We start from the raw sequence: 16565 nt of genomic DNA, 5'->3' as shown, positions 1-16565 counted from the left end.
TCCCAAATATTTTGGGGATTTAAAAAAATTTAACATTGATAAGGGAATTGGGTGGAAATATACAAGATATAAGACTGGACATAAGGTAATCATCATGGAAACAGGTAATAGGTATATATAGGCCCATTGTGTTGTTCTGCTACTCTGCATGTTTGAAATTGCACTTAGAAGGAAAAATAATTACAAGGAAAATGGTAATATTTCTGTTAAGGAATTTGCAATACAGTGCTTGTGATCTCCAATATATCTGCTGGAAGAAAGTCAGACTGGGAAGAGGAAAGCTCTCGGAGCATGTTGATAAACAGCCTAGCATGCAGAACCTTTGCTAGAGACAGTGACTAACTCCAACTTCATGAACTGAGAATGCTCTTATTGTGCTGAGATCTCGAGTCAAAGCTGGAGGCGGGAACATTTTCCCTGACTAAAGGAGGTGAAAAATGCAATCTCGGCATTTCATAACTTTTCTAATCCAGGTGTGATCTCATTATTTGTAAAGCCCAGCCCTTCCCAACCTGAAAGCTCACCTTCCAGGACTGGGCCCAGCCCATGCTCTCCATATATAAGCTGCTGCCCGAGCTCCGATTTTGGGTCCTGCTTCTCTCTTCCTCCCACCTGCCTCCCCACGCCTCCTACAGCCCTCATCTCCTGGAACCATGGCCAGCACATCCACCACCATCAGGAGCCACAGCAGCAGCCAAGAGAAAAGTCAGTCGCTTGTGGCTCCCTGGGGTCAGCCGCTCTGGCTTCAGCAGCGTCTCCGTGTCCCGCTCCAGGGGCAGTGGTGGCCTGGGTGGCGCATGTGGAGGAGCTGGCTTTGGCAGCCGCAGCCTGTATGGCCTGGGGGGCTCCAAGAGGATCTCCATTGGAGGGGGCAGCTGTGCCATCGGTGGCGGCTATGGCAGCAGAGCCGGAGGCAGCTATGGCTTTGGTGGCGCCGGGAGTGGATTTGGTTTCGGTGGTGGAGCCGGCATTGGCTTTGGTCTGGGTGGTGGAGCCGGCCTTGCTGGTGGCTTTGGGGGCCCTGGCTTCCCTGTGTGTCCCCCTTGAGGCATCCAAGAGGTCACCGTCAACCAGAGTCTCCTGACTCCCCTCAACCTGCAAATCGACCGGCCATCCAGCTGGCATGGCCGAGGAGCGAGCAGATCAAGACCCTCAACAACAAGTTCGCCTCCTTCATCGACAAGGTGAGCCAGGGTCATGCCCTCCACGGGGCACTTCAGGGTCCCCAGACCAGAGGAGGAACACATTCCTGCCAGGGAGACCTAGGAGGGAGGGAGAAGGGGACTTAGCCCAGCTCTGGTGGAGAGTGCACGGGCTCGCTGCGGCATTAGCCGCATTGCAGCCGCAGCAGGGACCAACATCACTCCCACATGGGATCTACGGATTGGTTCTCACTCCTGCCTAGGAAAGCCACAACTTTTCACAACCCTGAAGCACAGATGAGGCCATCAGAGAGGAAGAGTTAATCCCTTCCTCCAGCGTCTTAAGAGGATTATGTAAAGCAAATGCCAAGAGTATATGAGCTGGTAAATTATACTATGCGTTCTGAGTAAGAGGAAAAAAATTTAGAAAGAAAAGAAAAAGATAATCTGGCTGGATTAAGAAAAAATGGGCATAGAAACAACTATAAAACAGAGAGAAATGCTAATTAATTTTAAAAACAGAGAATGATCATAACATCAGAATATTTGAGGGGAGAAACCACACTAAATGGGAAAGTAGACTGGAATCTAATCATAAGGCAACATCTAATATCCCTCCTAATTGAGGTCCTATCAGTAATAAAAACTGTACAACACATCAGGTAAATAGTATTTTTAAACTAGATTTGTGACTGTGCTTGGAAAAAGAAAACGAAGAAATGTTGAAACTCACTGATACCATCAATAGCTTACAGCTGGAGAGAACACACTCACCGGTCTCAGGAATTTCTGCGGAGATTGGTGGGTGTAAGGAGAAGGAGTTGGGAGCTGAACAGCTCTGAGCCTTCTACGCACCGTAGCAGCTCCAGCACCATGGGGACCCTCCCACCCAAAACCAGATACCGTGACACTTTTCTTCCCTTCCTGTCTGGAAATGACCCTCTTGCTCCAGGTGCTGCCCCGGGAGCAGCAAAGGTTTTGGAAACTAAGTGGACCCCATGAGCAGGGCAAGACCGGTGAGGCAGAACCTGGAGCCGCTTGGTTCTGAGCAGTACATCAACAACTCCTGTGTGAGGCAGCTGGACAAACACCAAGCAGGAACGGGCCTGACTCGGAGCTTCCTCTCAGGAGGCATGCAGGACCTGGTGGAGGACTTCAAGAACAAGTGAGTTAACAGGAGAAATGAATTCAATTTACTGCAGCACACACTTCCGCTATCATTGGGCGACCAGGGCCAGATGGGGGTGGATTCTAACAACCCATGTCTGAAACGGAAAGCACAAATTAGTCCCTAGAGCAAACTCCAAAGAACCACAAATGGTCATGAGAGGACAAGATTAGCTAGCTTAGGACAACCTAGAGAAGCCAAAAAATCATCCCCAGCTTCCGTATATGGTGCCCACCAGAATATATTCCATTTGGGAAAATGTTGGATCCTAGGTTGCTTTTCTGTTTCATCCTACCCACTGGCTCTAATATATCCCATGCCTTCCTTCCTGCAGATATGAGGATGAAATCAACAAGCCATTGTTAAGCAGAGAAATGAATTCCAGGACTCTGGAAGAAGGTGAGCAGGATGAAGTCAGGGTTCAAAATTCACTTAGCTGGACAGGAAGTGGCTCTTGTGGATAAGCCACTCACCTGGGAGAGGAGAATCGGTAGGGGAACTAGAAGGTGGGTAGATTGGGAAGCTGCGCTCAGGTAACTCCAGGTTGTTGGCTCTTTCCCCAAGACGTGGATGCTGCCTACATGAACAAGGTTGAACTGCAAGCCAAGGCAGACACTCCCACAGACGAGATCAACTCTCTGAGAGCCTGCATGAAGCAGTAAGCATCTCCACTGTCCTGTTTACTCTGATGGGGTCTAAAAAGGAGAAGATGTATAGGCTGGGCATTTCTGTAAATGTCAGAAGTGAAGGATCTTATGGACTTTCTTGTTTGGCAGGAGCTGTCCTGTGATGCAGACTCCACATCTCAGACATCCGTGGTGTCCATGGACAACAACTCAAGAACCTGGACCTGACAGCATCATCGCTTGAGGTCAAGGCCCACGCAGGAGATTGCTCAGAGGAGCCGGGCTGAGGCCGAGTCCTGGTACCAGAGCAAGGTGAGCAGGGTGTGGGTAGCCGCTGAGGAATCCCTGTGTCCAGCCCTGAATGCCAGAGAACTGCAGACTTCACTGTGGCTGTCCCCCAGGGCTGTGGCTACAGACGTGCATCCGCACTATTAGAGTAGATACTCTTCATGAACTTACTTCAAGTCAAGGAGGAACCCAACCAGGAGGAAAAACTACTACAAGACAATGACATAAATATCTCGCATTTAGCTTCATCCTGATTGCTGACTTCTTTATGAAAATGGGTACAGAACATTTGTAATTCCTGAGGAAATTAGGGCAGATAGCGGTGCCATAAATGAGGATGGTCTGTGACTCTAGTGTTTAGTATCCACCCAATATTATACACATCAAAGGCCTCAAGTTCCTTGGGGAGAAGCCACAGGGTCCACTTCATGACATATATGATACACAAGGAAAAGCCATCATAGCCAGGTAAGAAACCCGAGACACTGTCTCTCTCTCCTGACTCCTGGACTGGTAGCACGAGGAGCCAGCAGGTCATAAGAAAGCGGGCAGACATGGGGACGCACATGCAAATACCTAAGCAGGAGATTGTTGAGATCAAATCAAGCATGTGATCCAGAGGTGCTGCGACCTGAGATCACTAATGGCCAAGAGCAGGTATGAGTGGGGAGGGGCAATGAAGTAGAGAAGCATCATTTTTTGCTAGACCCATTAGGCAGTCATTAGCTATTATTTGAGATAATTTTTGAAAAGTAAACCAACACTAGGGTGAGGAACATATATAGTTCTTGCCCTCATTAAGAACTCAATAGAGAAGTGAATCAATCGCTATTAATTTGTCTCCCTATACGAGCCAGTCCTCAAACAGTCAAGCAAAAAGTCAACACCCTCACCCAAGGATACATCGCCACCTTGCATACCTTTAATGTGGCATCCAGATGTATTCCTCAAAATTTTTCTTGTTGTAGTTTTGAAAACAGCACTCAATACAAATCTGGGCCTTCATCTTCCATATACCTTGTTTTTGGGTCCATTGTATTGTCTCCCATCAGACACAGAGCACATTCTCATGCAGGTGCTTAATACAAGGGGCATAGGACTTTGTCACTTGACTCCCAGACTAGACAAATATTGCCAAATGGAAAAACACTGGACAGAAAGAGTCAGAGCTCATTCTCTGTCAATTTTGGGTTACAGGACCCTTGTTCACTAAACAAGAGCCAGCCTCCTCTGGAGGAGGAGGCAATAAGTTCCTTCTCCTCCTTTCCCCTCCTAGTGTGCCAGCCTGCAGGCCGCCATTGCAGATGCTGAGCAGCGTGGGGAGATGGCACTCAAGGATGCCAAGAACAAGCTGGAAGGGCTGGAGGATGCCCTGCAGAAGGCTGGGCAGGACCTGGGTCTGGCTGCTGGAAGTGAGAGAGTACCAGGAGTTGATGAACGCAGCTGGCCCCTGACGGGAGATCACACCCACCCAAGCCGCCGGGAGGGCCAGGAGCAGGCGGTAACTGACGGCTTTCCAACAGTTGAGTCCATATCTTCAAGGTGCCTGCACTGAGCACAACTCTATAGGGTACACTGCCCATGGGCCACACCGCTTCTTCTCTGAGAACAAACCAAAAAGAGCCGTTCCCAATGGACCTTCCACACACCGAGGCCGCCCACACCGGTCCAGGTATATTTCTGAGGTCTCACCCTCCCTGTGTTCCTTTCCACAGGCTGAATGGCGGGCGCTTGGACAAGCCAACATCTGTAAGTACTTGCTTGTTTTCTCTGCCCTGTACTCTTCTGGATTGCCTAGGCTGACAGGATGAGCTCACCGTGGCTTCCAGTCGTTGTCCCTCCCCACCACAGCTGTGGTACAATCCACCGTCTCCAGTGGCTATGGCGGTGCCAGCGGTGTCGGCAGTGGCTTAGGCCTGGGTGGAGGAAGCAGCTACTCCTATGGCAGTGGTCTTGGCGTTGGAGGTGGCTTCAGTTCCAGCAGCGGCAGAGCCATTGGAGGTGGCCTCAGCTCTGTTGGAGGCGGCAGTTCCACCATCAAGTACACCACCACCTCCTCCTCCAGCAGGAAGAGCTACAAGCACTGAATTTCTGCCACTAGCTCTCTGTAGCCCCACAGCGTCTCCAGGCCCTCTGGCTGCAGGTTCCTCTCCTCAGGCTGCCTGTCCTCTCCTGGCTTCCAGTCTCCCCTGCTCTCCCAGGTAGAGCTGGGGATGGATGCTTAGTGCCCTCACTTCGTCTGTCTATACCAGCCCCATCTGAGCACCCATTGCTCACCATCAGATCAACCTCTGATTTTACATCATGATGTAATCACCACTGGAGCTTCACTCTGTTACTAAATTATTAATTTCTTGCCTCCAAAATTGTTATCTCTGAGGCTGAGCATGATAAGAAAATGATCTCTGCTCCTTTTCATTACTGAAAACTGCCTGGGGCTTATGTCAGAACAGCTTCCACTTATTTTCCCTTGGCCCCCAAACTCCCTACCTTAAAAGTGTTGTGAACTCCCCCTGCAGTATCCATGGAAGTGCAAGTGACTAGTCGTATGATGTATACAGTCTGTCTCCCTGTGATGAATTCTCTGCTCTTTGCTCTTTGTAATTTCTAAATAAAGCAGGTTTTAAAGAATGCATGGTACCAATATTTCTTCAGCTTTTTCAGTTGACAAATGCCTTTTTATTTTTAACTGATAATCCATATCCCCATGTGCTTAAACCTTCTCCTTTAGAGAGGTTCAATTAACAGCACTATGGTATCCTGATATTCAGGTCTCTTCTCAGATCAAATTCCTCCTAAATGTTTGGCAAGTGGTGTGGGAGGCATTTGGTCCACCATGATTGTCCACTCTCGTTTTACTGTATGTAGGAACTGGCAGCCCAGTGCCTCTGACTTGGTCTCTAAGACTACTCCTCCTTATACACTGGCGCTTGGCCTAAATGCCCAGGCGGAGAACCATTTTTGGCCAAATAGAATAAAAGTCATTTGAGAAGAAAATAAGATACTTTATTTATACTTAGAATTGCCCCATGACTAAGAAAATTGTTTGACAAGGTGTATCAACAGCAATCAATATGTGCCTACTTAGAACTGAAATTACACCTCTGGAAATGTATCCTGAGGAGAACGTGCAAATGCAGAAAGCTATACGCACATGGATATGCACCACAGTAATCTTCACAACAGGGAAATGGGACATTAAAGCTGATACAATTAAAATCCAAAGAGCTGGGGGCGGTGGCTCACACCCGTAATCCCCACACTTTGGGAAGCTGAGGTGGGTGGATCACCTGAGGTCAGGAGTTTGAGACCAGCCTAGCCAAGATGGTGAAATCCCATCTCTACTAAAAATATAAAAATTAGTTGAGCATGGTGGTGGGTGCCAATCCCAGCTACTCGGAGGCAGGAAAATCACTTGAACCCGGGAGCAGGAGGGAGGTTGCAGTGAGCTGAGATCACGCTGCTGTACTCCAGCCTGGGCAACAGAGCAAGACTCTGTCTCAAAAAATAAATTGAAAAATAAAAAATAAAAAACCAAACAGCCAGGCACAAAACTCACATGCTTATTCCTTGAAATGGGAAAGCAAAACAAGAATGGAAATTCCCTCCCTTTCGTACTCTAAGCCTCTCACAGAGATTCCATGAAACCGAGTCTGTTTATCAGAAGAGACAGTTATATTCCTCCCTCAGGAGTGAACTGGCCTGTCTGTGAACTGGACTGGCATCTCTGAATGGCTAAGGAAAGTCTCAGGATATGAGCGGATGGTCAGCTAGCGTTGCCTTTGGGCAACCTCAGTTCCTGTTTTCCTCAGGAGTGACAATTATCCCCCTAACATTTTGGCTCCCACATCACTAGAGACATTTTATTTGGTTGGCAAATTCACAGGTGTTTCAGGATCCTGCTGTGTCAGATTCCCACTGTGTTCACCCTTAGGCTTTTCCTCAGCAACATGGGCAGCTTCCGACATTGATGTCTCCTCATTGCCCTCCAGATCTCCCCAACAGCATGCATGTCATAACTGACCCAAGCCCACTGACCACACATACAGTTATATACTCATGAGGTATAATGAAAAGGAAAATAACTGACAAGGTAAATTATCTAGGATGTAGAAGTATACCAAAAGGAGGTTTAAAACAATGTGCATATATGTGTATCCATATAAAAAATAAAAATCTTATAGTATATGGACATTCAAAGCATAATAAAGGAAAACTACAAATGAACAAACTTGAAACTATGATGAAATGCACCAAATCCTTGAAAGACACAGGTTACCAAAATTCACACAGGGAGAAATAGATTGGAATACTCACATACCTATTAAATAAGTTGAATCAATAATTTATAGCCTCTCTAAAAGAAAGTACCGGGCCCAGATATTTTTATTGGTTAATTCTATTAACATTTAAAAATGAAATGATACCTATTGTCTACAATGTCTTCTGGGAAACAGATGCAGAGAGAACACTTTATAACTCATTCTACAGAGGTCAGTATTACTCTAACACCAAAACTAGATAAAGACATTTTGAGAAAAGAAAACTATAGACCAATACCTTTTATAAACATAGATGCAAAATTGCTCAACAAAATATTACCAAATTTAATCCTACCAAGTATTTAAAAGTTATACACCATAACTAACCAGGATTTATCATATATATGTGAGGCTAGTGTAACATTCAAAAGCCATCAATAAAATCTACCATATCAGAGGACTAAAAAAGAAAAATAATATATCAATTGATGCAGAAAAAGTTGATTATATAACCCAACACCAATTCATGTTTCAAAGAAAACAAGCCTGTCAGCAAACAAGAAATGGAGGGCACCTTCCTCAACTTGGTGAAGAACATAAGAAAAATAAAAAATCCCATAGTTAACATCATACTTAATAGCGAGAGACTAGGCCGTTTTCACATAGTTCGAGAGCAAGGCAGACATGTCCCCTCTCTCCACTGTTACTCGCATTGTACTGGAAGTTTAACTGCAGCAGTAAGATGAGAAAAAGCAATAAAAGTAATATATATTAGAAATTTTTTAAAAAAACTCTCTTTATTCTCATATGACATTTAGTCAATGTAGAAAATTTCAAAGAATCTACCAAAACTTTCCTGGCAGCAATAAGCAAAGACAGCAAAGTTGCAGGCCACGAGGTTACTACACAAAAGTAAGTACTTTCTTATATACCAGCAATGAGGAACTGAAATTTGAAATTAAAAATCAATACCTTTCACAATAACACCAAAAGATTAAATGCTTAGGCATAAATCTAACAAAATATAAAGAGACTCCGTAAGTGGAAAACTACTAAATAATGATGAAATAAATCAAAGATATAAATAAATGAAGAGACAATCCAGATTGGTAGATTGGAAGACTCAGAATTATTAAGCTGTCAATTCTCTCTAAACTGATACATAGATTCATACACAATCCCAATTAAAATCCCAGCAAGCTATTGTGCAAATATCAATAAACTGGATAAAGTTTATATGAAAAGGCAAAGGATCTTTGCAAGGTGATAAGTGAAACAATTGTAGTGGTGAGGTCACATTATGCATTTGTCAAAATCCATAGAATTTTGGGGGCATTTTAAAAATTAATATCATTTTAAATTGACAAAAACAAAATTGCATAAATTTATGAGGTACAATATGATGTTTTTATATATATACAAAATATGAAATGATTAAATCAAGCTACTTAATATATCTATCACCTTGCTTTATCATTTTCTGTGGTGAGACATTTGAAATTTACTTTCTTAGCTATTTTGAAATATGCAATATATTATTATTGATGATTGTCACCCTGCTGCACAATAGATCTCAAAACTTATTCCTCTCATCTAACTGAAATTGTGCTCTTTGACCAGCTATTCCCATTCTATCCCATCCCCACCCCCTCCCCCAGTCTCTCATAACCATCATTCTACTCTAAACTTCCATAAGTTCGTCTCTTCTACATAACACCAATAAGTGAGACCATGTAGTATTTGTCATCCTATGTCTGGCTTACTTCACTTAGCATAATGTCTGCCGGGTTTATCTATATTGTCTTTATTTTTTAGAGCAGTTTTAGGTTCACAGTAAAATTGTCCAGAGGTACAAAAGCTTACCATATACCCACTGCCCACACAAATTCATAGCCTCACTCACTATCAACAGCCCCCACCAGAGTGGTACATTTGTTACAATCAAATCTACGTTGACGTCATTATTAACCAAAGTCCAAGCTTACAGTAGGGTTAACTCTTGCTGTTGTACATTCTATGGTTATGGAAAATGGATAACATGTATCTACCACTATAGTGTCATACAAATTCATTTCACTGCCCTAAAAAATCTTCTGTGCTCCACCTATTTATCTTTCCCAACTAAGTCTTGGCAGCCAATGATCTTTTTACTGTCTTCATAGCTGTTTTCCTTTTCCAGCACGTCATATAGTTGGAATCATACAGTATGCAGCCTTTTCAGGTTGGCTTCTTTCACCTAGTAATATGCATTTAAGTTTCCTCCATGTGTTTTCATGGCTTGATAGCTCATTTCATTTTAGTATTGAATAATATTTCATTGTCCTGATGGGCCACAGTTGACTTACCATTCACCTACTGAAAGATATGTTGGTTGCTTCCTAGTTTGGGAAATTAGGAATAAAGCTACTATAAATATCTGTGTGCAGGCTTTTTGATGGGCATAAGTTTTTAACTCATTTGGGTAAACACCAAGGCATGCAGTTGCTGAATTGTGTGGTAAGAGTATGCTTAGTTTTGTAAGAAATGGCCAGACACTCTTCCAAAGTAGCCATACCATTTTGCATTGCAATGAATGAGAGTTCCTGTTGCTCCACATCCTTGCCAGCATTTGGTATGGTCAGTGTTCTGGATTTAGCTATTCTAATAGGCACGTAGTGGTATCTCATTGTGCTAAGTTGCATTGCTCTGATGACCTATGCTCATTTACCATTTGTATATCTGCATTGGTGATAGGTCTGTTAAAGACTTTGGCCCATTTTATAATCAATGGATTACTTATTATTAATTTTAAGAGTTCTTTGTACAGTTTGGATAACCGTCCTTTATCGAATATGTCTTTTACCAATATTTTCTTCCAGTCTGTGACTTGAATTCTCATTCTCTTGGTAGTGTGTTTTGCAGAGCAGAAGTTTTATTAATAATTTTAATGAAGTCCATTTCATCAATTATCTCTTTCATGGTTCCTGACTTTGGTATTGTATCTAAAATGTCATTGTCATACCTAAGGTTATCAAAGCTTTCTCCTATGTTATCTTTTAGGAGCTTTACACTTTTGCATCTTGCATTTAGGGTTACGATCCATTCTAAGTTAATTTTTGTGGCGAGTATATGCCCCATATCCAAATTTGTTTTTCTACATGTAGATATCTAGTTATTCCAGCACTAATTGTTGACAAGGCTGTCTTTGTATTGCCTTTGCTTCTTTGACAAAGATCAGTTCATTGTATTTATGTAGATCAAATTCTGAGCTCTCTATTTTGTTCCTTCATCTATTTGTCTATTCTTTCACCAATACCACAGTGTCTTTGTTACTGTAGTTTCATAGTAAGTCTTAAAGTAGGATGCTTGTAGTCCTCTGACTTCCTTCTCCTTCAATATTGTGTTAGCTATTTCGGGTCTTCCGCCTCACCATAAAAACTTTAGAATCAGTTTGTTGATATCCACAAAGTAATTTGCTGGGATTTTATGGGGAAAACTCATAGAATTTTATACTGTGGGATTTTTATTAGGGAAAACTCATAGAATTTTATACTGCAGAGTAAACCTTAATGTTTGAAATTAAAGAAAATGATTTATGAGATTGAGAGATCCTAGAATGGAATGTACAATGTGGCAAAAGGATCTAACTATATTACAAATGTATGAAATCATCTCCCTGAAGTGGATGGGGAGAAAAAAGGCTGACATTAGGAACTCTGGAAGTGAGTGGAGTCTATGAGATTAAAGGCAAAGAAACTTGTAAGAACCGTATGTCAGTATTGTACTTGAATTGATAAGGTTGCTTCCCATGGTGGGATGACTAACAATTCTGAAACCACTAGGCCTGTGTTTTAGTCAGTGTTCTCCAGAGTAATGGAAACTATAAGATATATATATACAGGCACACATATATATGTATATCTCTATCTCTCTATCTATCTACCTATCTGCATCTATCGATCTACTTACCTATCTATCTATTTGGAGAGAGAGAGAGAGAGATTATAATGAATTGGTTGATGTGATTCAGGTGGCTGACAAGTCTCAAGATCTGCAGTGGACAAGCAGGAGACCCAAGAAAGCAAGTGTTCTAGTTTGAGTCTAAAGGCAGAAAAAATCTAGCTCAAATGCTATTAGGCAAAAAGAATTCTCTCTTACTAACCTGTTTGTTCTATTCTTCCCTTTAACTAATTTAATGAGGCCCACTCACATAAGTAGGGCAATTTGCTTTACTCAGCATATATATTCAAATATTAATCTCATCCAGAAACATACTCACAGACACACCCTGAATGATGTTTTACCAGATATCTGGGAATTCCCACAAAAATATTCCACAATAATTTAAAAACATTTTTCTATTTCACAACATATGTTTTTTTAAAAAAACAAGTTCAATAGTTTTGGGGGAACAGGTGGTGTTTGGTTGCATGGAAACATTCTTTAGTGGTGATTTCTGAAATTCTGGTGCGCTCATCACCCAAGCAGTGTACACTGTACCCAGTGTGTAGTCTTTTATCCCTCACCCCACTTCTACCCTTCTCCCCAAGTTCCCAAAGTTCATTATATCATTTGTATGCCTTTGCATCCTCATAGCTTAGCTCCTGCTTATAAGTGAGAACATGCAACATCTGGTTTTCCATTCCTGAGTCACTTCACTTAAGATGGTGGTCTCCAACTTTAGCCAGACTGCTATGAATGCCATCATTTCATTTCTCTTTATGACTGGTGGAGGTGGCAGGGGAGTGAAGTAGACTCTGTGAGGGTCTTTGGTTGTCGATACGTTTAGTGTGCTGGTTTTCTCGAATGCTGGTTATGCTAGCAGTGAAGTTGTCACGTGGACAGACCAGAATGTTGCAGGCAGTGTAATGAGCTATTGTTTTCTCCTTCTTTGGAGCAGGGTTGTTCTGTCTTAAGTTGCTGTACTGTCCTGAGTTCGTTGGCCTCCAGCCAGGAGGTGGCACTTTTGAGAAAGCACTAGTTGCAATAGTAGAAGGGGAATATAAGCTTTGCCCTAAGTTGACCAGGATAAGTATTCAGGTTTCTCAGGTTATGGCTGGGGTCATAAAGCTCTCAAGAGTTTATGTCTTTTGTGATTAGAGTTCTTCATCTGTCTTGTGGAATTTGCAGAGGCCTGCTGCTTTTTTCAAAAAATCTGTGATTTCTTTCTGTTTTCCTGGTATGCTTCTGCAGTGGTTCCTGGAGCAAAAGTTTACAGTGTGAGTTTCCACATGATGTTCTGTTCATCAAAGTGGGATCTGCAAGTCAACCCTGTCTCCTATCCACCATCTTCCCTCTAATTTTAATTCTATTCCACAGCATATGTTCTGATGATTAATTTTATGTGGCAACTTCAATGGATGTTATGTGTTCCATTCATGTTATACTGTCCCATCACAATATATACTGAGGAACAGAACAATTAAGTAAATGGATAGCAGATAGTTGCAGCCAGGGTTTTTGCTGTTGTTATATGAGGTTGTAGATAAGCAAGGGAAGATGCTAGAATGATCCATGTGGTAATGAATTCAAGTTGAGACTTGAATAATAGATACAAATGGTTACAGATAATTATATATAGAAATATGTTTATTGTCAGCTAACAGGGCCCAGAAGTAATAACACCCCAGTAGCAATGAGCACATCTTGTACCTAGATCTTGGTTGCTAAAGCTGTTACCCACTGCTACCCACTGTTAACATGATGGTTAATTTTATGTGTCAGCTTAACTGGGCTACAGGTGCCCAGATATTTGGTCAACACTATTTTAAGTATTTCTGTGAGGATGTTTTGGATGAGATTAAGATTTGAATCCATAGACTGAGTAAAGCAGATTGCCCTCCCTATTGTAGGTAGGCCTTATTCAATCAGCTGAAGGCCTGAATAGAACAAAAGTCTGACTGACACTCCCTCTAGTAGGAGAGAATTCTCCTACCTCATGGCCTTCAAACTGGGACAATAGCTCCCTCTGGTTCTACAGCAGCTTCCAGCCTTCAAAGTCAAACTGATACATCAGCTCTGCAGATTTTGGATTTGCCATTCTCCGTAGTTATATTAGTGAATTCCTTAAAATAAATCTCTTTATACATTTATCTCCTATTGGTTCAGTTTATCTGAAGAACCCTGACTAGGAGCAAGTGGTCCTTGGAGAAATGGCTGATTTTAGGACTACGGCAGGAGACATAGAAGATGATCCTGGAGCATCTTGCCATGTCAGAAAGTAAGGAAGCTTTTTAAATAACGAAGAAGCAAACAAAAATGAAAAAACACAAGGTGTCAATTAAAAGTGCTGCCAATGGCCACATTGGAAAAAGTTGAGCGATGAAGTAAATAAATAAATATATGTATTGGATTACAGTGCAAAGTACAAAATAAACCTATAATGCTATAAATAAATGACTGAGTAAATCAGTAAGAGAGGATAGACAACTGTCACATTGAAGAATTCCAAACAATTTATGTAAGTACTCCCCCAGAATGAGGTAGAGTGTAACTGTTCCCCGCTTGTGTGGGCTGTGATTAATGACTTCCTTCCAAAGAGCAGAGTATGAAAAGGAGGTGCAGTAGTCTCCCCTTATCCATGGGGATAGTTCTAAGACCCCTAGTGGATGCCCAAACCTCAGATAGTATCAAACCGTTCATATACTGGGTTATCTCCTAAGCACACATACCTATAATAAAGCTTAATTTATAAATGAGGCACTGTGAGAAACCAACAATAACTAATAATTAAGTTATTGTTAGTATTTTAAGTAAAATAAGGATTCCTGAACACAAGCACTGTGATACCCTGACAGTTGATCTGAAAATCAAGCCAGCTACAAACAGTCTCACGGACCACAGCACAATCAAATTAGGAATCAGGACTAAGAAATTCACTTAAAACCAGACAAGTTACATGGGATTTGAATAACCTGCTCCTGAATGACTTGGGTAAATAATAAAATTACGGCAAAAATCAAGAAGTTCTTTGAAACTAATCAGAACAAAGATACTGAATTTCTGGGATGCAGCAAAGGAGGTATTAAGAAGGAAATTTATAGCACTAAATGCCCACATCAGAAAGTTAGAAAGATCTCAAGTTAACAACCTAACATCACAACTGAAAGAACTAGAGAACCAAGAGCATACAAATCCCAAAACTAGCAGAAGACAAGAAATAACCAAAATCAGAGCTGAACTGAAGGAGATTGAGATATGAAAAACCATTCAAAAGATCAAAGTCAGGTGTGGAGGCTCACACTTTAATCCCAGCACTTTGGGAGGCCAAGGTTGGGGGTTCGAGACCAGCCTAGCCAACATGATGCGATCCCCATCTCTACTAAAAAATGAAAATAAATAAATAAATTAGCCGGGTGTAGTGGCCCATGCCCGTAATCCCAACTACTGGAGAGGTTGAGGCATGAGAATTGCTTGAACCTGGGAAGCAGAGCTGGCAGTGAGCCAAGATCATGCCACTGCACTCCAGTTGGGTGATAGAGTAAGACTCTGTCTAAAAATAATAATAATAATAATCCAGGAACTGTTTTTTTTTAATTAATGAAATAGATATACCACTAGCTAAACTAATAAAAAAGAAAAGAGAAGACTCACAGCTGAATTCTACCAGATGTACAAGAAGAGCTGGTACCATTCCTGCTGAAACTATTCCAAAAAATTGAGAAGTGACTCCTCCCTAACTCATTCTAGGAGGCCAGCATCATCTTGATACCAAAACTTGGCAGAGACACCACAAAAAAAGAAAAGTTCCGGACAATATCAGTGATGAACATTGAAACAAAGATCCTCAACAAAATACTGGCAAATCTAGCAGCACATCGAAAAACTTATCCACCATGATCAAGTAGGATTTATCCCTGGGATTCAAGTTTGTTTCAACATATACAAATCAATACATGTGATTCATCACAATAACAGAACTAAAGACAAAAGCCACATGATTATCTCAATTGCTGCAGAAAAGGCTTTCAATGAAATTAAACACCGCTTCATGCTAAAAATTCTCAATAAATTAGGCATTGAAGGAACATACCTCAAAATAAAAAGAGCCTTCTGTGGCAAACCCACAGCTAACATCATACTGAATGAGCAGAAGCTGAAAACATTCTCTTTGAAAAGCTGTACAAGACAAGGATTCCCTCTCTCACCACTCCTAGTCAACATAGTATTAGAAGTCTTATCAAGGGCAATTAGGCAAGAAAAGAAACAAAGGCATCCAAATAGGAAGAGAGAAAGTCAAACCATCCCTGTTTGCAGATGGACATGATTCTATATCTAGAAAACTCCGTAGTCTTGGCCCAAAAGCTCCTTTAGTTGATACACAACTTCAGAAAAGTTTCAGGATACAAAATCAACATACAAAAATCATTAACATTCCTGTACACCAACAACAGCCAAGTCGAGAGCCAAATCAGGAAAGCAATCCCATTCATAATTGCCACAAAAAGAATAAAATACCTGGGAATACAGCTAACCAGGGAGGTGAAAGATCTCTATGATGAAAATGACAAAACACTGCTTAAAGAAATGAGAGATGACACAAACAAATGGAAAGAACATCCCATGCTCATGGATAGGAGGAATCAATATCATTAAAATGGCCATACTGCCCAAAGCAATCTGAGCAGATTCAATCACACTGAATTATATTCAATGTGATTCCTATCAAACTACCAACAACATTCTTTACAGAACTAGAAAAAAATTATTTTAAAATTCATATGGAACTAAAAAAGAGCCTGAATAGCCAAGGCAATCCTAAGCAAAAAGAGCAAAGCTGGAGGCATCACACCACCCAATTTCAAACTATACTACAGTAACCAAAACATGGTACTGGTACAAAAACAGACACATGGAACAGAATAGAGAATCCAGAAATAAGTCTACACACATACAACCATCTAATCTTCGACAAACCTGACAAAAACAAGCAATTCTATAAGTGGTGCTGGGAAAACTGGCTAGCCATACGCAGAAGGCTGAAACTGGACCCTTTCTTTACACTATATACAAAAATCAACTCAAGATGAATTAAAGACAAATGTAAAACCCAAAACTATAAAAACCCTGGAAGACAACCTAGGCAACACCATTATGGACA

General features: G+C 41.6%; 1 protein-coding gene across 1 annotated transcript; it reads left to right on the top strand.

Annotated features, from left to right (window-relative positions):
* The first annotated feature begins 653 nt into the window (after positions 1–653).
* On the top strand, positions 654–5856 carry LOC101005879 (keratin, type II cytoskeletal 6A). Its single transcript, XM_031650178.1, is given in 15 exon segments — positions 654–700; positions 702–1102; positions 1105–1194; positions 2110–2136; positions 2139–2307; positions 2645–2709; positions 2875–2988; positions 3106–3146; positions 3149–3192; positions 3194–3266; positions 3766–3846; positions 3849–3881; positions 4501–4620; positions 4622–4663; positions 5054–5856. Coding segments are annotated over 15 exon segments (1605 nt in total). The 3' UTR covers positions 5312–5856.
* The last annotated feature ends 10709 nt before the right edge of the window (positions 5857–16565 follow it).

This window comes from Papio anubis, chromosome 9, assembly GCF_008728515.1.
Source record: "Papio anubis isolate 15944 chromosome 9, Panubis1.0, whole genome shotgun sequence".
Classification (NCBI taxonomy): Eukaryota; Metazoa; Chordata; class Mammalia; order Primates; family Cercopithecidae; genus Papio; species Papio anubis.
The sequence above is the reverse complement of the archived record's forward strand: the minus strand, read 5'-3'. Positions and strand labels throughout refer to the sequence as shown.